Here is a 17,116-nt window from a genome sequence, read left to right as displayed (position 1 = left end):
TATAGGATAGTAGATGTTTTGAATCTAGGTTTCACATATTGATTGTTCAAAGGTGTACTTGTCATGGAAAGACTGAAAAGACTAAACACACACACATGAAATAATACACAAAACACTGCTGGGTTGAAGTTTAAAAATTATAATTATACAATAAGGATACAGAACACACAAAGATTTGCATCAACTTGTCTCAACAACCAAAGAGCAAACCTAATCTATTATAGTGTCTGAAGGAACAGAGAAATGATCTGTGAGTGGTCAATGGCACACAGCCACAAGATATACATCTGCATGCACATGTACAAAGCAAAGGAACAATGATCTTACTCCCACAATTCTGTACATTAAAATGATAAACCAATCATCTGATCATCTCATCACCTCAACACACTCCACTGACTTCACACTAAAGATCAGTTTACTAGATAAGTTTATTTTCTGAGTTCAGGCTTAGAGACTGCTCATTTTCAACAGAAACTCTGCATTACAGACTGAGGGTGAGGAGTATAAAAGATGTGGGCATTTAGGCAGCAAGGGTCTAATGAAAAGATGTTTGGTGTTGCATTATGGGAAATGTGAGGATCCAGCGTTTTCAGAGCTTCGCCCTTACTAGGGATAAAAAATCAGTATCTCTCAGCGTCTGTTGCTTAGATTTTGTCCACCCTTTCTTCAAATATCTCTTGTGAGCTGGAGTACCTCTTTAAACGCCTTCATTCTGGACTAATCCTTGAAGATTGTAAATTAAATGTTAGTATTAGTATAGTGAGCTGTTATTGATGATCTTAAAATCCCTGCACACTCATTCTGGTCTTTGTTAATGTTAAAAGTCTGAGGCAGGTTTCCCACTTACTGTAGGTGCAACAAAACTAACAGGAAAGTTGGGTAAATGTTAGTCAATTTTGATTGTACTCATACACACATTTTTAAGAGGAGGTATGCTTTGACAAAATAACTAAAAACACCTCTTTCGGTGGACCATGACTATGCATGTGCCTTAATCATTTATGCACCAAATCTCAACTCAATTTTACACATCAAAGTATGTTTACAGGCCTTGAGGAGTACTAAAAAATATGTGAAAAAAAGTTTCATAAAGCCCATTTTGGCTCCAGGTGTGGCCTGCGCCAAGTCTGCTGAATTGCCTAAAGTGATGTCACTTGAGTCAGTGTCGGTTGGGTCTGAAGACTACAAGTTTGAAATAAAAATAATATCTGGGTGTGGAGGTTAGAAAGGAGTGCAATTACCAGATTTCTTTTTGCACACTCCTGCTTGCTTCAAGTAAGCAAGCAGCTCCAGGCTACGTTAGCTGCTACTAGCATAACACACCTGAATCTCTGATTAAAATGTCAGCAGTCACGTTGCATTGTGGGTAATGTAGGAACCAGGTTCTGACAAGGAGGAACAATGTGTGGAATTAAAAGATGATTTTGGTTATGCTGCATTGATTTTGACCCTTTTTTGGTGGAGTACCCTTTTAATACTTGTCAATATCTTCTGATCTACATGACTGATCGTTTTATTTCATTTTTATTCATTTTGTGGAGGATAATATTCATATATTACGCCAACTAGTTTTCAGCTGCAAGTCAGATCCAACTTGTGATATGGAGAACATGGAGATCCTTGTTATTGAGGCTTTGTGTTTGACTGGGATGAGAACAGCTGAAACAATGGAGAGCATTAGCGAGGCATGGCTAATATCCTGAAGCTCTGGGGGGAATAGGTGAAGCCATGCACTCCCTCCAAGCTGGGCATTTCTCCAGGAACAGCAGAGAAGGTGAAGCGTTGCAGTAGGCATGTAAAGAAAAGAAACAACTCCATTCTGGCCAGGTGCTCCCCCAAACACACACGTTTACCTGTGAAGAAACAGTTGACAGCAGTTTAAGGTTAGTAGATTCCTAGTTTTCCCTTAGAAACTATGTTAACTGCAATTCTCGTAAGCCAAATAGTGTTATAGAAAGCGGAGGAAAAAAACCTGCTGAAAATGGTAGGAATGCGTCTCTTCTGCGGAAGTTGCCCTCTGAATCCAAGAAATGTTCAGGATTGAAGATATCTGGAGTCGCCCACTCATCCTTATCAAAAAGCACTGATGAAAGGATTGTAGTAATAGCTGTTCCCTGGAAAAACAGTCATGAGATATTATCTAATATCAGTAAATATTCATTTATAAATTTTATAGCTGGACATTCACCACCAAGTAAGTCTGGTAAATAGTTCTTCACCTTGGGTATGAAGTATCCTCCCAGTGTAGTGTCTTTACTGGCCATTTTGGGGAATCCCAGAGGAACAATATTCCCCATCCTTTGAATCTCATGGATGACGGCATCAGCGTAGGGCATGTTGGGTCTGTCGGCCAGTGTAGGCTGACGAGACTGTCCAACCACTCTGTCTATCTCTGCCTGGACTTTCTCTGGATGAGGAAGCAGAGTCAGAACTATGGTTCAAATAGCATAAAAAACATCCATAAACTCCATGGGAATATTCAGGTGCTTCATATGGCTAATGAGGAGGATGAACTGACTTACTCTGTATCTCTGGGTAGTGCATCATGTATAGGAGAGCCCAGCGTAAAGTGGTAGCAGCTGATTCTGTCCCAGCCTCAAGCAGGTCGATGGTGCAAACGAGCAGGGTCTCGATGTTGAAGCCAGCCTGGGGATCCTTCTTCTTCTGGCAATGCGACAACAGAAAACACTGTTATTGTACGACATTAAACACAGTGCTCTGCTCTCATATTCTACTTTATATGAACCATGAAACAAATAATCAGTAAGTTTTCTGAGCCAAGCAAAACTCTTGAGAGGCATGTGTGGAGCCATATTAAGGATATTTTCCATTTGCCTAATCATCCCTATAAAGCAACAGAGAGTTTGAGGGGGTGCTATACTATATCATGTCTAAATTCAATAGTGAAAAAATATATTTACCACCCTTCAGTTACAATAGTTTGCTATTATGTGAAGAAGCATTTAATCTTTTCTCTGTGCACAAGAGGTTAGGTTTGTATTTTGCACAGATGAATAGGCCTTTTTTGTTTGTTTGTTATTGCACTCTTTCAAGCCATTTCCATTATGGGACAATACAGTTTCCATTACATTTGACTGTATACATTTTAAACGAGTTCAAGGAAGCTTTACTGAAAATATGGTAACAGCTTACCTTCTCCATCTCTGCCAGGTATACATCAATATAATCACGAGGGTCATCAGGGTTCCACTCCTCCTGGTGCCTCTCTATTTCCTTTTGCAGGAACACTTTAATCTCCTTGTAGTTAGCGTGGACAGTCTGGTGAGGTCCCGGCAGGTACTTCATCAAACCAGGAAAGGCATCATACAGCTGTTGATGGAACAAACTTTCAGGTCAGTAAAAGACCAGCACTGCAGTTTGTTCTGTGAGTACAGCTCAATAGTTGAACTCAGGTGACAGATCAGTAATTACCTGAGTCTGAGCTGAGCCAGCGAGCAAAACAGCCTCACTGTCCAACTCCAGAATCTTGCAAAAGCTTTGATCACTGTATTCAAAGCGATGTCCAAAGACCACAGAGCAGATGATGTTACTCACTGCATTAGATATAGTGTTCTGGGGGTTGAATGGTCTTCCTGGGAATATATTGAATACAATTCAAGTTATGATGAATATTACGTATTCATAACAGACAAAAAGTATTTGTTCAAAGTGAGTCTACCTGCCTTGTTCCTCTTTGAAAGCTTCACAAAGGAAATGGCATTCCTCTTCAGTATATTTTTCCAGTGATTTCTGGCCCTCTCCAAAGTAACGCAGGTGAGTGTTGGTAAACTTCCTCTGCTTCTTCCACAGGTAACCATTGCTCATAGCTATGCCTGTGATTTGATGTTATATCAAATTATTAACAAAGCAATTAAGCACTGCACACAGATTGCTGCATGTACTTTCATAAATATATGTACTGTGCTTGTTTATTAATTCTCTGCCTTTACAGGTTGAACAGTAATACAACAATTAATTAACAATAATTAAGAAATGAAGACAATGATTTATACAAGCTATGATGAGATTGCCTTTTTTAAACTGGCAATCAGCTTCAGTTATTGTCAGTCCCTAACCTCTGCTGTGCTGAGTTTGGCATTAGATCATAGATGCTAAAATATCAAATTCACTGTATATATATTCTGCTTTCACATCATACTTTGTTCTATGCGAGTTCACTGACTGAATATTTAGATTCATCCTTCTATGGGGAGAAAAGAGATTTAATAAAAGACACTTGTGGTACCATTCATTCACTTACTCACCAATGCCCTTGAAAACAGCATGGAAGAGGGGGACAATAGGTCGATCAACAAAGCTGTCCAGCTGGCTGACGAGAGCCTCTTTGACCATCTTATATCCTGAAATAAACACCATCCTCTCACTGCCTCTCCTCAAGCTGAACACTGGGCCGTATTCCTTAGCAAGCTGCATATCAAATAAAATAAAAAATATACATACTTTGTATGCATTTGACCGACTTTTGTAGTCTTTCAATATATTAATCATACTGTAAATGGAGCAGAAAACTGTTTTTTGTCAGTTGAAATGCTTACAAAGTGTAGAAAATCCTTCACACAAAGTCTTAAGACCTGGGGTCTAAAAAGTCAGTGAACACTCTTAATCTAGAAAGTGCATTGTTAATTACATTATTATTATTTCTGTTATTACTGGCTAACATGCTGCTATTATTGTGTCTTAGGTGCATGATATTACCTCTTTACTAACTTGTAACTGCATCTTTTTAACATTATATCAAGATTAACATTGTAATTATCATGTTTTACTAATGTTTTATTGCTTACTATTGCTCTGCGTGCATCAAAAAATGATTATGATCAGTATTTCTTGGTTGTGTTTTGTTGTATTATCTTGCTTGCATGGCTACATTTACTGAATGAAATGAAAAAAACATGAACTCACCATGCTCTATTCAAGTTTTTATTTAGTAACTAACCGACATTCAATCAATCAAATCAATTCAAAGTCTGTTTTGTAAGGCCCTACCCCCTATATAAAGCAGCATGACATATAATATTGGTTTCAGTAAAATCCATGAAAATTTTGTCCTGACCTTCTCCATTGTCTTGAAATCAACTCCTGTGAAGACATTTCCTAGAAAAGGCACAGCCCAGGGTCCCGGTGGAAAGCTGTGAGGCCTCCAGTTTCTGACCACATCAGTTAATAATAACACTACAAAACTGAACAGCAGCCAACCAGTAAAGTCCATAAACCCAAAAAGTGCTTGAAAAATCATGGTGAAGATTTGCCAAAGGACCTCTGTGAAAGCAGTTAGATACTGCAGACAGAATCGTGGTGAGTCTAACTTTATCTGGGTGAGAAACTGGAAAAAGGTCCCAACAAGGGGATGTTATGTAATACTGGCCTCTCATGTCCTGTGAGTGAAAAACAAGATTGCAGCTTGAACTGTTTCAGCTGGTTGTTGACTGTATGCACATGTGGTGCATGTTGAGGACACAGGGAGGCCTTCCTGGAAAATTAGAATACATAAAATAATAATTTTAAGGAGAATTATTTGTCAGTACAGCCTAGATCAACAATTCAGTTGTCAAACAAAGTAGGATATGTAAAGGCATGTTCAAATACATTTTACAATAGATGTGTTTTTATGTGGGTGTATACTGTATAACAACCATGTTTAGTAGATAGTTGTGTCACTATCTCAAAATACATGAATTTAGCTAATAGCTACATTTGACTTTGTGCGGGTGCAGCAATAAAATAATGTAAGTCGTTAATCATTATCATAAATCAGTGATTAACGTGAACTTCTCTTCATCCCATTTATGACCTTCATCACATCAAACCCACCAGACTTCACCTGCAGTTAACAGAGATTTGTCAAGTCATGTGTTTGCTTGTAAAAGGTTAATATCTACTTTATAAGTGTCCAGATGCACTGTGGAAATATCTGCAGAAGCCTCCAGCTGCTGGAGAAGTTACATCTGATCTCCCATCTACACCACTCTCTGAAGCAGGTCAGTTCAGCCAGATATTCGTTGTCTCTGTGTAATTGATAATACACTGCTTTGTTGTCATTATTATTACTATTGTTGTTGTTGAATGTTACAATTACACATTGTTAATAATTAAATGTAGGTCTTAGTCAAATTAAATAAAGTGTATTTGTAGAGTGCTACTTTATATGCAGTAGAATGACACAAAGGACTTAATGCAATGGTGTAACAGTCTGGATGTTTTGTATGTTTGAATACAGCTGCAAGTGAAGCAACATCTAACATCATATCAAACACTCCAGCTACCCTCAGTGAAACACAACCTGCAGCAGGTGAGTTCTGTTCATTGTATGTTACAGCTGCAGTTATGTAACTAATGTCAATATGGACAAATCCAGACACATTTTACTCTAATTCTATCAAATATTCACAATCAGTTATGAACCTTTTTCACTCATGTAATTGAACAGTACCGGTCAATCGTTTTCTATAATTTATGCTTCAGATGTGTTTATTGCCTGATATGTTGTAATTTATGAATCATTGTGTGTTCTTACTAAAGGATTAATAACTATATTTGCAGGTATGTTGGTGGGGTAGGGGCAACAAATCCTTATCTCGCCTATCTCGCCTAGGGCACCAAAATGGCTAGAGTCGGCCCTGCCTTAACATCCACCCTTTTTATAGAATTTTCGCCTATTTGGCACACCCAAATGGAAAAGCTTATAACAGAAGAACTGTAAGGCCATGATGCATGTATTAGGCTGTACAAAGGTGCTTAAGCAATGTACTTACATAACCAGTCACAGACCACACTTACTTTCCTCTGACAAACAAGACCTCTGTCCTGCCATAGCAAGATGGCACTTAAGGTAATGGGTATCACTCATGAGCCACAGCACGCAGCATTATGATAACATACATTCAAAACCTCCACTGTCTTTCAGTAAACTTAGACAGAGATTGGATGTTCATAGCGTAAAACAGAGTAAAATCAACAATACAAAATGCAGGTGGAGTAATTTGACAAACATTAGTTGAGAGCTAAAGAACACACACACCGTTGTTATTGTATTAGTCAGCTAAAGCTTAGCAGCCTGGATATCCATCATATGGTGTCATTTATAGATGCAAAGTTCACAAGACTGTCTGTGTGTCAGAGTGCAAAATACCATATCGTCCTAAAAGAAAAAAAATGTAAAACTTTTAAGTAACACAAATCACTAGACATTGTGATCTAATGGATGTATTCATGCATAATATATAATAAAAAAATTATCGAGTCAATATTAGCTCATGAAATTATGTAACACTCAATGGATCAACAGTTTATGAATGTCACACATTAATGAACAAATCATTAAATCAACATCTCTGGCTGAGTTCTTACTGGACACCCTGCAGCGAGCCAGTCAGTTCCCAGTTAACCAGTTCAGATACAGTAGTGTTTTCCAATCTTAGACCCAAAAGCTTGTCAGAGCAGTGAATGGATCAGCCTCTACAACAGCAACAGATAAACTTGTTCTAAAGGATTTGGTCTTCTAGTGTCAGAAAGATAGATAGATATTACTGTAAGTACATTATAGGATAGTAGATGTTTTGAATCTAGGTTTCACATATTGATTGTTCAAAGGTGTACTTGTCATGGAAAGACTGAAAAGACTAAACACACACACATGAAATAATACACAAAACACTGCTGGGTTGAAGTTTAAAAATTATAATTATACAATAAGGATACAGAACACACAAAGATTTGCATCAACTTGTCTCAACAACCAAAGAGCAAACCTAATCTATTATAGTGTCTGAAGGAACAGAGAAATGATCTGTGAGTGGTCAATGGCACACAGCCACAAGATATACATCTGCATGCACATGTACAAAGCAAAGGAACAATGATCTTACTCCCACAATTCTGTACATTAAAATGATAAACCAATCATCTGATCATCTCATCACCTCAACACACTCCACTGACTTCACACTAAAGATCAGTTTACTAGATAAGTTTATTTTCTGAGTTCAGGCTTAGAGACTGCTCATTTTCAACAGAAACTCTGCATTACAGACTGAGGGTGAGGAGTATAAAAGATGTGGGCATTTAGGCAGCAAGGGTCTAATGAAAAGATGTTTGGTGTTGCATTATGGGAAATGTGAGGATCCAGCGTTTTCAGAGCTTCGCCCTTACTAGGGACAAAAAATCAGTATCTCTCAGCGTCTGTTGCTTAGATTTTGTCCACCCTTTCTTCAAATATCTCTTGTGAGCTGGAGTACCTCTTTAAACGCCTTCATTCTGGACTAATCCTTGAAGATTGTAAATTAAATCTTAGTATTAGTATAGTGAGCTATTATTGATGATCTTAAAATCCCTGTACACTCATTCTGGTCTTTGTTAATGTTAAATGTCTGAGGCAGGTTTCCCACTTACTGTAGGTGCAACAAAACTAACAGGAAAGTTGGGGAAATGTTAGTCAATTTTGATTGTACTCATACACACATTTTTAAGAGGAGGTATGCTTTGACAAAATAACTAAAAACACCTCTTTCGGTGGACCATGACTATGCATGTGCCTTAATCATTTATGCACCAAATCTCAACTAGGCTTGCAGTTTGGTGTTGAAACAATAAACAAGACTGGTTGCCTTTGACTTAAAGGGGAACTCCACCAATTTTACACATCAAAGTATGTTTACAGGTCTTGAGGAGTACTAAAAAATATGTGAAAAAAAGTTTTATAAAGCCCATTTTGGCTCCAGGTGTGGCCTGCGCCAAGTCTGCTGAATTGCCTAAAGTGATGTCACTTGAGTCAGTGTCGGTTGGGTCTGAAGACTACAAGTTTGAAATAAAAATAATATCTGGGTGTGGAGGTTAGAAAGGAGTGCAATTACCAGATTTCTTTTTGCACACTCCTGCTTGCTTCAAGTAAGCAAGCAGCTCCAGGCTACGTTAGCTGCTACTAGCATAACACACCTGAATCTCTGATTAAAATGTCAGCAGTCACGTTGCATTGTGGGTAATGTAGGAACCAGGTTCTGACAAGGAGGAACAATGTGTGGAATTAAAAGATGATTTTGGTTATGCTGCATTGATTTTGACCCTTTTTTGGTGGAGTACCCTTTTAATACTTGTCAATATCTTCTGATCTACATGACTGATCGTTTTATTTCATTTTTATTCATTTTGTGGAGGATAATATTCATATATTACGCCAACTAGTTTTCAGCTGCAAGTCAGATCCAACTTGTGATATGGAGAACATGGAGATCCTTGTTATTGAGGCTTTGTGTTTGACTGGGATGAGAACAGCTGAAACAATGGAGAGCATTAGCGAGGCATGGCTAATATCCTGAAGCTCTCGGGGGAATAGGTGAAGCCATGCACTCCCTCCAAGCTGGGCATTTCTCCAGGAACAGCAGAGAAGGTGAAGCGTTGCAGTAGGCATGTAAAGAAAAGAAACAACTCCATTCTGGCCAGGTGCTCCCCCAAACACACACGTTTACCTGTGAAGAAACAGTTGACAGCAGTTTAAGGTTAGTAGATTCCTAGTTTTCCCTTAGAAACTATGTTAGCTGCAATTCTCGTAAGCCAAATAGTGTTATAGAAAACGGAGGAAAAAAACCTGCTGAAAATGGTAGGAATGCGTCTCTTCTGCGGAAGTTGCCCTCTGAATCCAAGAAATGTTCAGGATTGAAGATATCTGGAGTCGCCCACTCATCCTTATCAAAAAGCACTGATGAAAGGATTGTAGTAATAGCTGTTCCCTGGAAAAACAGTCATGAGATATTATCTAATATCAGTAAATAATCATTTATAAATTTTATAGCTGGACATTCACCACCAAGTAAGTCTGGTAAATAGTTCTTCACCTTGGGTATGAAGTATCCTCCCAGTGTAGTGTCTTTACTGGCCATTTTGGGGAATCCCAGAGGAACAATATTCCCCATCCTTTGAATCTCATGGATGACGGCATCAGCGTAGGGCATGTTGGGTCTGTCGGCCAGTGTAGGCTGACGAGACTGTCCAACCACTCTGTCTATCTCTGCCTGGACTTTCTCTGGGTGAGGAAGCAGAGTCAGAACTATGGTTCAAATAGCATAAAAAACATTCATAAACTCCATGGGAATATTCAGGTGCTTCATATGGCTAATGAGGAGGATGAACTGACTTACTCTGTATCTCTGGGTAGTGCATCATGTATAGGAGAGCCCAGCGTAAAGTGGTAGCAGCTGATTCTGTCCCAGCCTCAAGCAGGTCGATGGTGCAAACGAGCAGGGTCTCGATGTTGAAGCCAGCCTGGGGATCCTTCTTCTTCTGGCAATGCGACAACAGAAAACACTGTTATTGTACGACATTAAACACAGTGCTCTGCTCTCATATTCTACTTTATATGAACCATGAAACAAATAATCAGTAAGTTTTCTGAGCCAAGCAAAACTCTTGAGAGGCATGTGTGGAGCCATATTAAGGATATTTTCAATTTGCCTAATCACCCCTATAAAGCAACAGAGAGTTTGAGGGGGTGCTATACTATATCATGTCTAAATTCAATAGTGAAAAAATATATTTACCACCCTTCAGTTACAATAGTTTGCTATTATGTGAAGAAGCATTTAATCTTTTCTCTGTGCACAAGAGGTTTGTATTTTGCACAGATGAATAGGCCTTTTTTGTTTGTTTGTTATTGCACTCTATCAAGCCATTTCCATTATGGGACAATACAGTTTCCATTACATTTGACGGTATACATTTTAAACGAGTTCAAGGAAGCTTTACTGAAAATATGTTAACAGCTTACCTTCTCCATCTCTGCCAGGTATACATCAATATAATCACGAGGGTCATCAGGGTTCCACTCCTCCTGGTGCCTCTCTATTTCCTTTTGCAGGAACACTTCAATCTCCTTGTAGTTAGCGTGGACAGTCTGGTGAGGTCCCGGCAGGTACTTCATCAAACCAGGAAAGGCATCATACAGCTGTTGATGGAACAAACTTTCAGGTCAGTAAAAGACCAGCACTGCAGTTTGTTCTGTGAGTACAGCTCAATAGTTGAACTCAGGTGACAGATCAGTAATTACCTGAGTCTGAGCTGAGCCAGCGAGCAAAACAGCCTCACTGTCCAACTCCAGAATCTTGCAAAAGCTTTGATCACTGTATTCAAAGCGATGTCCAAAGACCACAGAGCAGATGATGTTACTCACTGCATTAGATATAGTGTACTGGGGGTTGAATGGTCTTCCTGGGAATATATTGAATTCAATTCAAGTTATGATGAATATTACATATTCATAACAGACAAAAAGTATTTGTTCAAAGTGAGTCTACTTGCCTTGTTCCTCTTTGAAAGCTTCACAAAGGAAATGGCATTCCTCTTCAGTATATTTTTCCAGTGATTTCTGGCCCTCTCCAAAGTAACGCAGGTGAGTGTTGGTAAACTTCCTCTGCTTCTTCCACAGGTAACCATTGCTCATAACTATGCCTGTGATTTGATGTTATATCAAATTATTAACAAAGCAATTAAGCACTGCACACAGATTGCTGCATGTACTTTCATAAATATATGTACTGTGCTTGTTTATTAATTCTCTGCCTTTACAGGTTGAACAGTAATACAACAATTAATTAACAATAATTAAGAAATGAAGACAATGATTTATACAAGCTATGATGAGATTGCCTTTTTTAAACTGGCAATCAGCTTCAGTTATTGTCAGTCCCTAACCTCTGCTGTGCTGAGTTTGGCATTAGATCATAGATGCTAAAATATCAAATTCACTGTATATATATTCTGCTTTCACATCATACTTTGTTCTATGCGAGTTCACTGACTGAATATTTAGATTCATCCTTCTATTGGGAGAAAAGAGATTTAATAAAAGACACTTGTGGTACCATTCATTCACTTACTCACCAATGCCCTTGAAAACAACATGGAAGAGGGGGACAATAGGTCGATCAACAAAGCTGTCCAGCTGGCTGACGAGAGCCTCTTTGACCATCTTATATCCTGAAATAAACACCATCCTCTCACTGCCTCTCCTCAAGCTGAACACTGGGCCGTATTCCTTAGCAAGCTGCATATCAAATAAAATAAAAAATATACATACTTTGTATGCATTTGACCGACTTTTGTAGTCTTTCAATATATTAATCATACTGTAAATGGAGCAGAAAACTGTTTTTTGTCAGTTGAAATGCTTACAAAGTGTAGAAAATCCTTCACACAAAGTCTTAAGACCTGGGGTCTAAAAAGTCAGTGAACACTCTTAATCTAGAAAGTGCATTGTTAATTACATTATTATTATTTCTGTTATTACTGGCTAACATGCTGCTATTATTGTGTCTTAGGTGCATGATATTACCTCTTTACTAACTTGTAACTGCATCTTTTTAACATTATATCAAGATTAACATTGTAATTATCATGTTTTACTAATGTTTTATTGCTTACTATTGCTCTGCGTGCATCAAAAAATGGTTATGATCAGTATTTCTTGGTTGTGTTTTGTTGTATTATCTTGCTTGCATGGCTACATTTACTAAATGAAATGAAAATAACATGAACTCACCATGCTCGTTTCAAGTCTTTATTTACAGCTGAAAAATATTTCTAACTGACATTCAATCAATCAAATCAATTCAAAGTCCGTTTTGTGAGGCCCTACCCCCTATATAAAGCAGCATGACATATAATATTGGTTTCAGTAAAATCCATGAAAATTTTGTCACGACCTTCTCCATTGTCTTGAAATCAACTCCTGTGAAGACATTTCCTAGAAAAGGCACAGCCCAGGGTCCCGGTGGAAAGCTGTGAGGCCTCCAGTTTCTGACCACATCAGTTAATAATAACACTACAAAACTGAACAGCAGCCAACCAGTAAAGTCCATACACCCAAAAAGTGCTTGAAAAATCATGGTGAAGATTTGCCAAAAGACCTCTGTGAAAGCAGTTAGATACTGCAGACAGAATCGTGGTGAGTCTAACTTTATCTGGGTGAGAAACTGGAAAAAGGTCCCAACAAGGGGATGTTATGTAATACTGGCCTCTCATGTCCTGTGAGTGAAAAACAAGATTGCAGCTTGAACTGTTTCAGCTGGTTGTTGACTGTATGCACATGTGGTGCATGTGGGGACACAGGGAGGCCTTCCTGGAAAATTAGAATACATGAAATAATAATTTTAAGGAGAATTATTTGTCAGTACAGCCTAGATCAACAATTCAGTTGTCAAACAAAGTAGGATATGTAAAGGCATGTTCAAATACATTTTACAATAGATGTGTTTTTATGCGGGTGTATACTGTATAACAACCATGTTTAGTAGATAGTTGTGTCACTATCTCAAAATACATGAATTTAGCTGATAGCTACATTTGACTTTGTGCGGGTGCAGCAATAAAGTAATGTAATTCGTTAATCATTATCATAAATCAGTGATTAACGTGAACTTCTCTTCCTCCCATTTGTGACCTTCATCACATCAAACCCACCAGACTTCACCTGCAGTTAACAGAGATTTGTCAAGTCCATACAGTATTCAAACAGTATCATACATGAAATGTAACTGAGGCTATTAAAGAAATCACTTGTTTACAATTTTTAGTTGTAATGGTGCTATTCAGCATAATAAAATGTGGTCTGATGCAGGTCTTCTTGCAAATATAAATGTTGGAATTTGCCAACAATCCTGTTTACATATCTGCATCAGCAACATCTTTGTGTGTTACAGAAAATTCTTTAGAGGATACAACCAATTTTATGACAGACCTCTTGCCCACAACCCAAATGACCAAGGTTTTATCCATAGCAGTGCCTCCTCTTCAATAAAAGCATTTGGCAGGATAGTCATGCCACTTATTATAGGCTTTAGCAAATGTGTCAGAATTATTCCTCACAGCTCAATGTTGTGGCAGCTGCAGATCTCTCCTCAAAAATGGCCATTTATTATCCTTAATATCTTCCTAAATGAACAAAGAAATTCCACCAGACTTACATCAGAGGAAGTGAACCAGTTTATTGAGAGCATGACTTATTCTGGAGGAAAATACATTGTTTTTTGGGGGGTTGCAATAGTCAAGAGTTTTCTGGAACTAGCCTCTTGTAGCTTTAATAGGAAGTGCACATCACTCCTCCAGCATTGCCTTTAACATTCAGTCATGTGGTTGCAGCTTGGTTTACAGCCACAGCATTAATATTGTCCAAAAGGCTGCTGAGTCAACTCTGAATTTGACCAGAGGTATCAGAGGATTTTCATGGGACATTTACTGTTTTAGAGGCAGTGTTGTCACCATAAGGGAGTATAGGATGGAAGAAGAAATAAAATTTACAGATGTGTCAATAATGCCAATTTTAAAGAGGCCACAGAAGTCAGAAATGTCAAAGGAAGCTGCCAAATCCAGAGACATAAACAGCTGCATATTTGTGCTGTATCCCTCTAAAGCTAGAAAGTAGTCAATTCAGTGATTAAGCCCAACACACTTCTGCCGTCTTTGCTCAATTTGCAGAGAAATATGTAAATGTTTTCATCCTCCCCCTCTTTGGTGGGAGGATTGTGGTAATTAATGGCTACAAGTTTGTGAAAGAAGCTCTGGTCCAAGGCAGAGAGGACTTTGTAGATCGCCCCACCATACCGCTGTTTTCTGAACTGATTGGGAATAAGGGTAACGTGTGTTGCATTTTGATTGTTGTTAATTAGTGTTCAGTCAGGGTAGTACATTCGGCATAGTAGCATTTAGTTGGTGATTAGTACAGTCAGTTCCAGTTACTTCCAGTCCAATGCTTGTTGCTTGTGGCCTCTTCAAGCGGCTATCAGAGGAAGCAGCAGAAGAGATGGAACCAACAATCCAGCAGGAGTGCAACTATCTCACTAAGGCCTTTGACTTTCACCAAGGCACTGAAATCTTCTTTTTAAACACTTCTAATCAACCAATGTTTCTTAACTAGTTACAGGGCAGTACGCAACACAGAAGCATGCATTGGACCATGTACCATAGACCATGTGCATTTGACTCTCTATTGCTCTACTTTGTTATCTAAGGGACCACAACTTTTGCTTCATTTTGGCAGCGGCTGGCATTCTGCATTTGTTATACCAACCTGTTAATCATTCATAATCAGAAGACATCCACTCTGACACAGAAGATAACTGACTCCATGGAAAACAAGATTAATGGCCAAACCTCAACCCCTTGTCACCGAGAGACTGAATCGACTGCTTCCTCATAGAAATGGAAAAGGTGAATGTTTATGTTTTTGTTTTCATCATTTTCTGATGAAATAAATGTAAGACATAAACTGTCTTTTGTGTCATCAATAGAAAGGGGGACAGAGATTCTGGTTTTGGTTCTTGTTCTGGTCTCGACAATTTGTGTATTTGCACCCTGGACCTGTTTGGTGCTGGAACTGAGACCATCACTACTTTACACTAGGCACTGTTATATATGATCTACTACCCTCACATGCACACTGTTTGCATATGAGTAATGTCGGTCACACCCCACTCCTGCATCTTTTAAGAGTTTCTTGATATGATAATATCTCTCACAGGTCAGCCCTGTACTAAGAGTGAAAGCTTGTGGTATGTGTGACACAAAATTTTCCCCTCAGCCGTTGACGCGGTACACAAAATTCATATTATTTCCTGTTTTCACTGTGTGCAGAGATGGTACAGGCTGAAACTGATACTGTAGTCAGTTCATCCATACAGCCCTCTCAGACAGACAGACAAAACAGCCCTGTACTGATGCAGTCATCCATGAGATCCAGAGAAAGGACAACATCCCGCTCGGTTTGGTCCACATGGCAAACAAGGACACCATGCTGGAAAAGTACACAATCCCAAAGAAACATGAGAAAGACCTGCTTTATGTGTGAATTTGTATATTGTTTACCAGGTTTCATATTCTAGCAGCATAGCTTTTTGGCCAGCGACTCATATGTCATGCTATTCCCAAAAACACTTGATTGAACTTACAATGGTTTACAAACCAGTTCTTTTGAATTGCATTACTGCATGAAGATAACAACAACAACGAAAAAGATTTTTATACTGTATTGACACAAATGTTAAAAACCTGTTTTAAAAAATAACCTATATACTGGCAAATAGTCAGCATTTGTTTTTTGTTTTTAGCATTTTTAGTTAATTGCAGAGGTATGGTCCTTTAAGTTGCACTTTGGTGCTGCTGGTTCTCAGTTACTAGTGTTAGGTTGAGCAGTATGCTCTTTAATCATTAGTAGTTCCCTCTTTCTTTTTGGCTGGCTGGTAGTGGGCGGGGCTTATCAATTAACTCGGTGGCCAAGGTGTGATAAGGCTTCTGGGAAACAGCATCAGGAAGTGATTTTTACCGTGAGAGTGAGAGACTCAACACCGTCTTAACTTTTGTTTTTAGCCGTGAAACCTGCAAGCCATCTACCTCCAGCTTTGTTTTGTCGTTTTGGGATCAACTACAAAAAAACTTGAACAAGAACTGTCTACTGTAACATAAAATGTGTCTATGACACCACACTTTATGTTAGAGAATGAACTTTCCCTAGACACGCAAGACATCTGACTGTCGGTCGTTCTCATAACACTAGGCATCTTTTCACCTTGTAAATTTCACCTGTTTCTTTTTTTTATGGCAAACTAACTAAAACAGACATCAAAGAACAAAAAGAGATCTGTCTGATTTACTCTTTCATGAATTGTTTTTCCGCAGAGCACGATGATGCTACCCACACTGCACTCAGTTCTATCTGTTGAGTCAATGTGGGAAACTCCACACTCCTTCATCCCTTTCAAAGAGGTTAGTCAGGGGTTACAAACCTTTAAAACTCAGTCATGCGCTGTTGATCAAGAGTGTTAAAGAGATAAAATGAAACAAAAAGTAATTACCATGTGTTAGCATTGGGCCACTCCCTGTCCCAAACCTTACCGCCTTTGTGCTACACTGTGATAAAACCACCAACTATCCCAAACTGAACCATGTGGGTTTCACAACACAATTAATCACTGTGTTCCACTGCATTTATTGTGTTATATAATTAATAAATAAAGACTAATAAATAATACATTTAATTTGTACTGCACTTTTCATTCGCAGTGAATCTCAAAGTGCTACAGCATTAAAAACATACATACACAACATAAAGAAA

General features: G+C 38.5%; 2 protein-coding genes and 1 pseudogene across 3 annotated transcripts; 1 reads left to right on the top strand and 2 right to left on the bottom strand.

Moving 5' to 3' along the window:
- Positions 1 to 123: 123 nt before the first annotated feature.
- LOC137188047 (cytochrome P450 2J2-like) lies at positions 124 to 5,361 on the bottom strand. The gene is made up of 9 exons (XM_067597417.1): positions 5,078 to 5,361; positions 4,269 to 4,431; positions 3,683 to 3,836; positions 3,436 to 3,592; positions 3,157 to 3,333; positions 2,526 to 2,667; positions 2,223 to 2,410; positions 1,976 to 2,117; positions 124 to 1,856 (listed from the first exon to the last, which is right to left on the bottom strand). The coding sequence occupies exons 1-9, from the start codon at positions 5,258 to 5,260 to the stop codon at positions 1,681 to 1,683; spliced, it is 1,482 nt and encodes a 493-aa protein (XP_067453518.1). The 5' UTR covers positions 5,261 to 5,361; the 3' UTR covers positions 124 to 1,680.
- Positions 5,362 to 7,685: 2,324 nt separating this feature from the next.
- LOC137188045 (cytochrome P450 2J2-like) lies at positions 7,686 to 12,996 on the bottom strand. Of its 2 annotated transcripts, none has more exons than XM_067597414.1 (9): positions 12,714 to 12,996; positions 11,893 to 12,055; positions 11,307 to 11,460; positions 11,060 to 11,216; positions 10,781 to 10,957; positions 10,155 to 10,293; positions 9,852 to 10,039; positions 9,605 to 9,746; positions 7,686 to 9,485 (listed from the first exon to the last, which is right to left on the bottom strand). In XM_067597414.1, exons 1-9 carry the CDS (start codon positions 12,894 to 12,896, stop codon positions 9,310 to 9,312), a joined length of 1,479 nt encoding a protein of 492 aa, XP_067453515.1. In that variant the 5' UTR covers positions 12,897 to 12,996; the 3' UTR covers positions 7,686 to 9,309. The 2 variants fall into 2 exon arrangements, with proteins under 2 accessions (XP_067453515.1, XP_067453514.1); XM_067597413.1 differs by having other exon boundaries at positions 10,155 to 10,296; positions 12,714 to 12,994.
- Positions 12,997 to 13,432: 436 nt separating this feature from the next.
- Positions 13,433 to 16,827, top strand: LOC137188532 (cytochrome P450 2B4-like; annotated as a pseudogene).
- The last annotated feature ends 289 nt before the right edge of the window (positions 16,828 to 17,116 follow it).

Source organism: Thunnus thynnus, chromosome 8 (genome assembly GCF_963924715.1).
Source record: "Thunnus thynnus chromosome 8, fThuThy2.1, whole genome shotgun sequence".
In the NCBI taxonomy this organism is placed as follows: Eukaryota; Metazoa; Chordata; class Actinopteri; order Scombriformes; family Scombridae; genus Thunnus; species Thunnus thynnus.
This window is presented reverse-complemented; position numbering and strand designations above follow the sequence as displayed.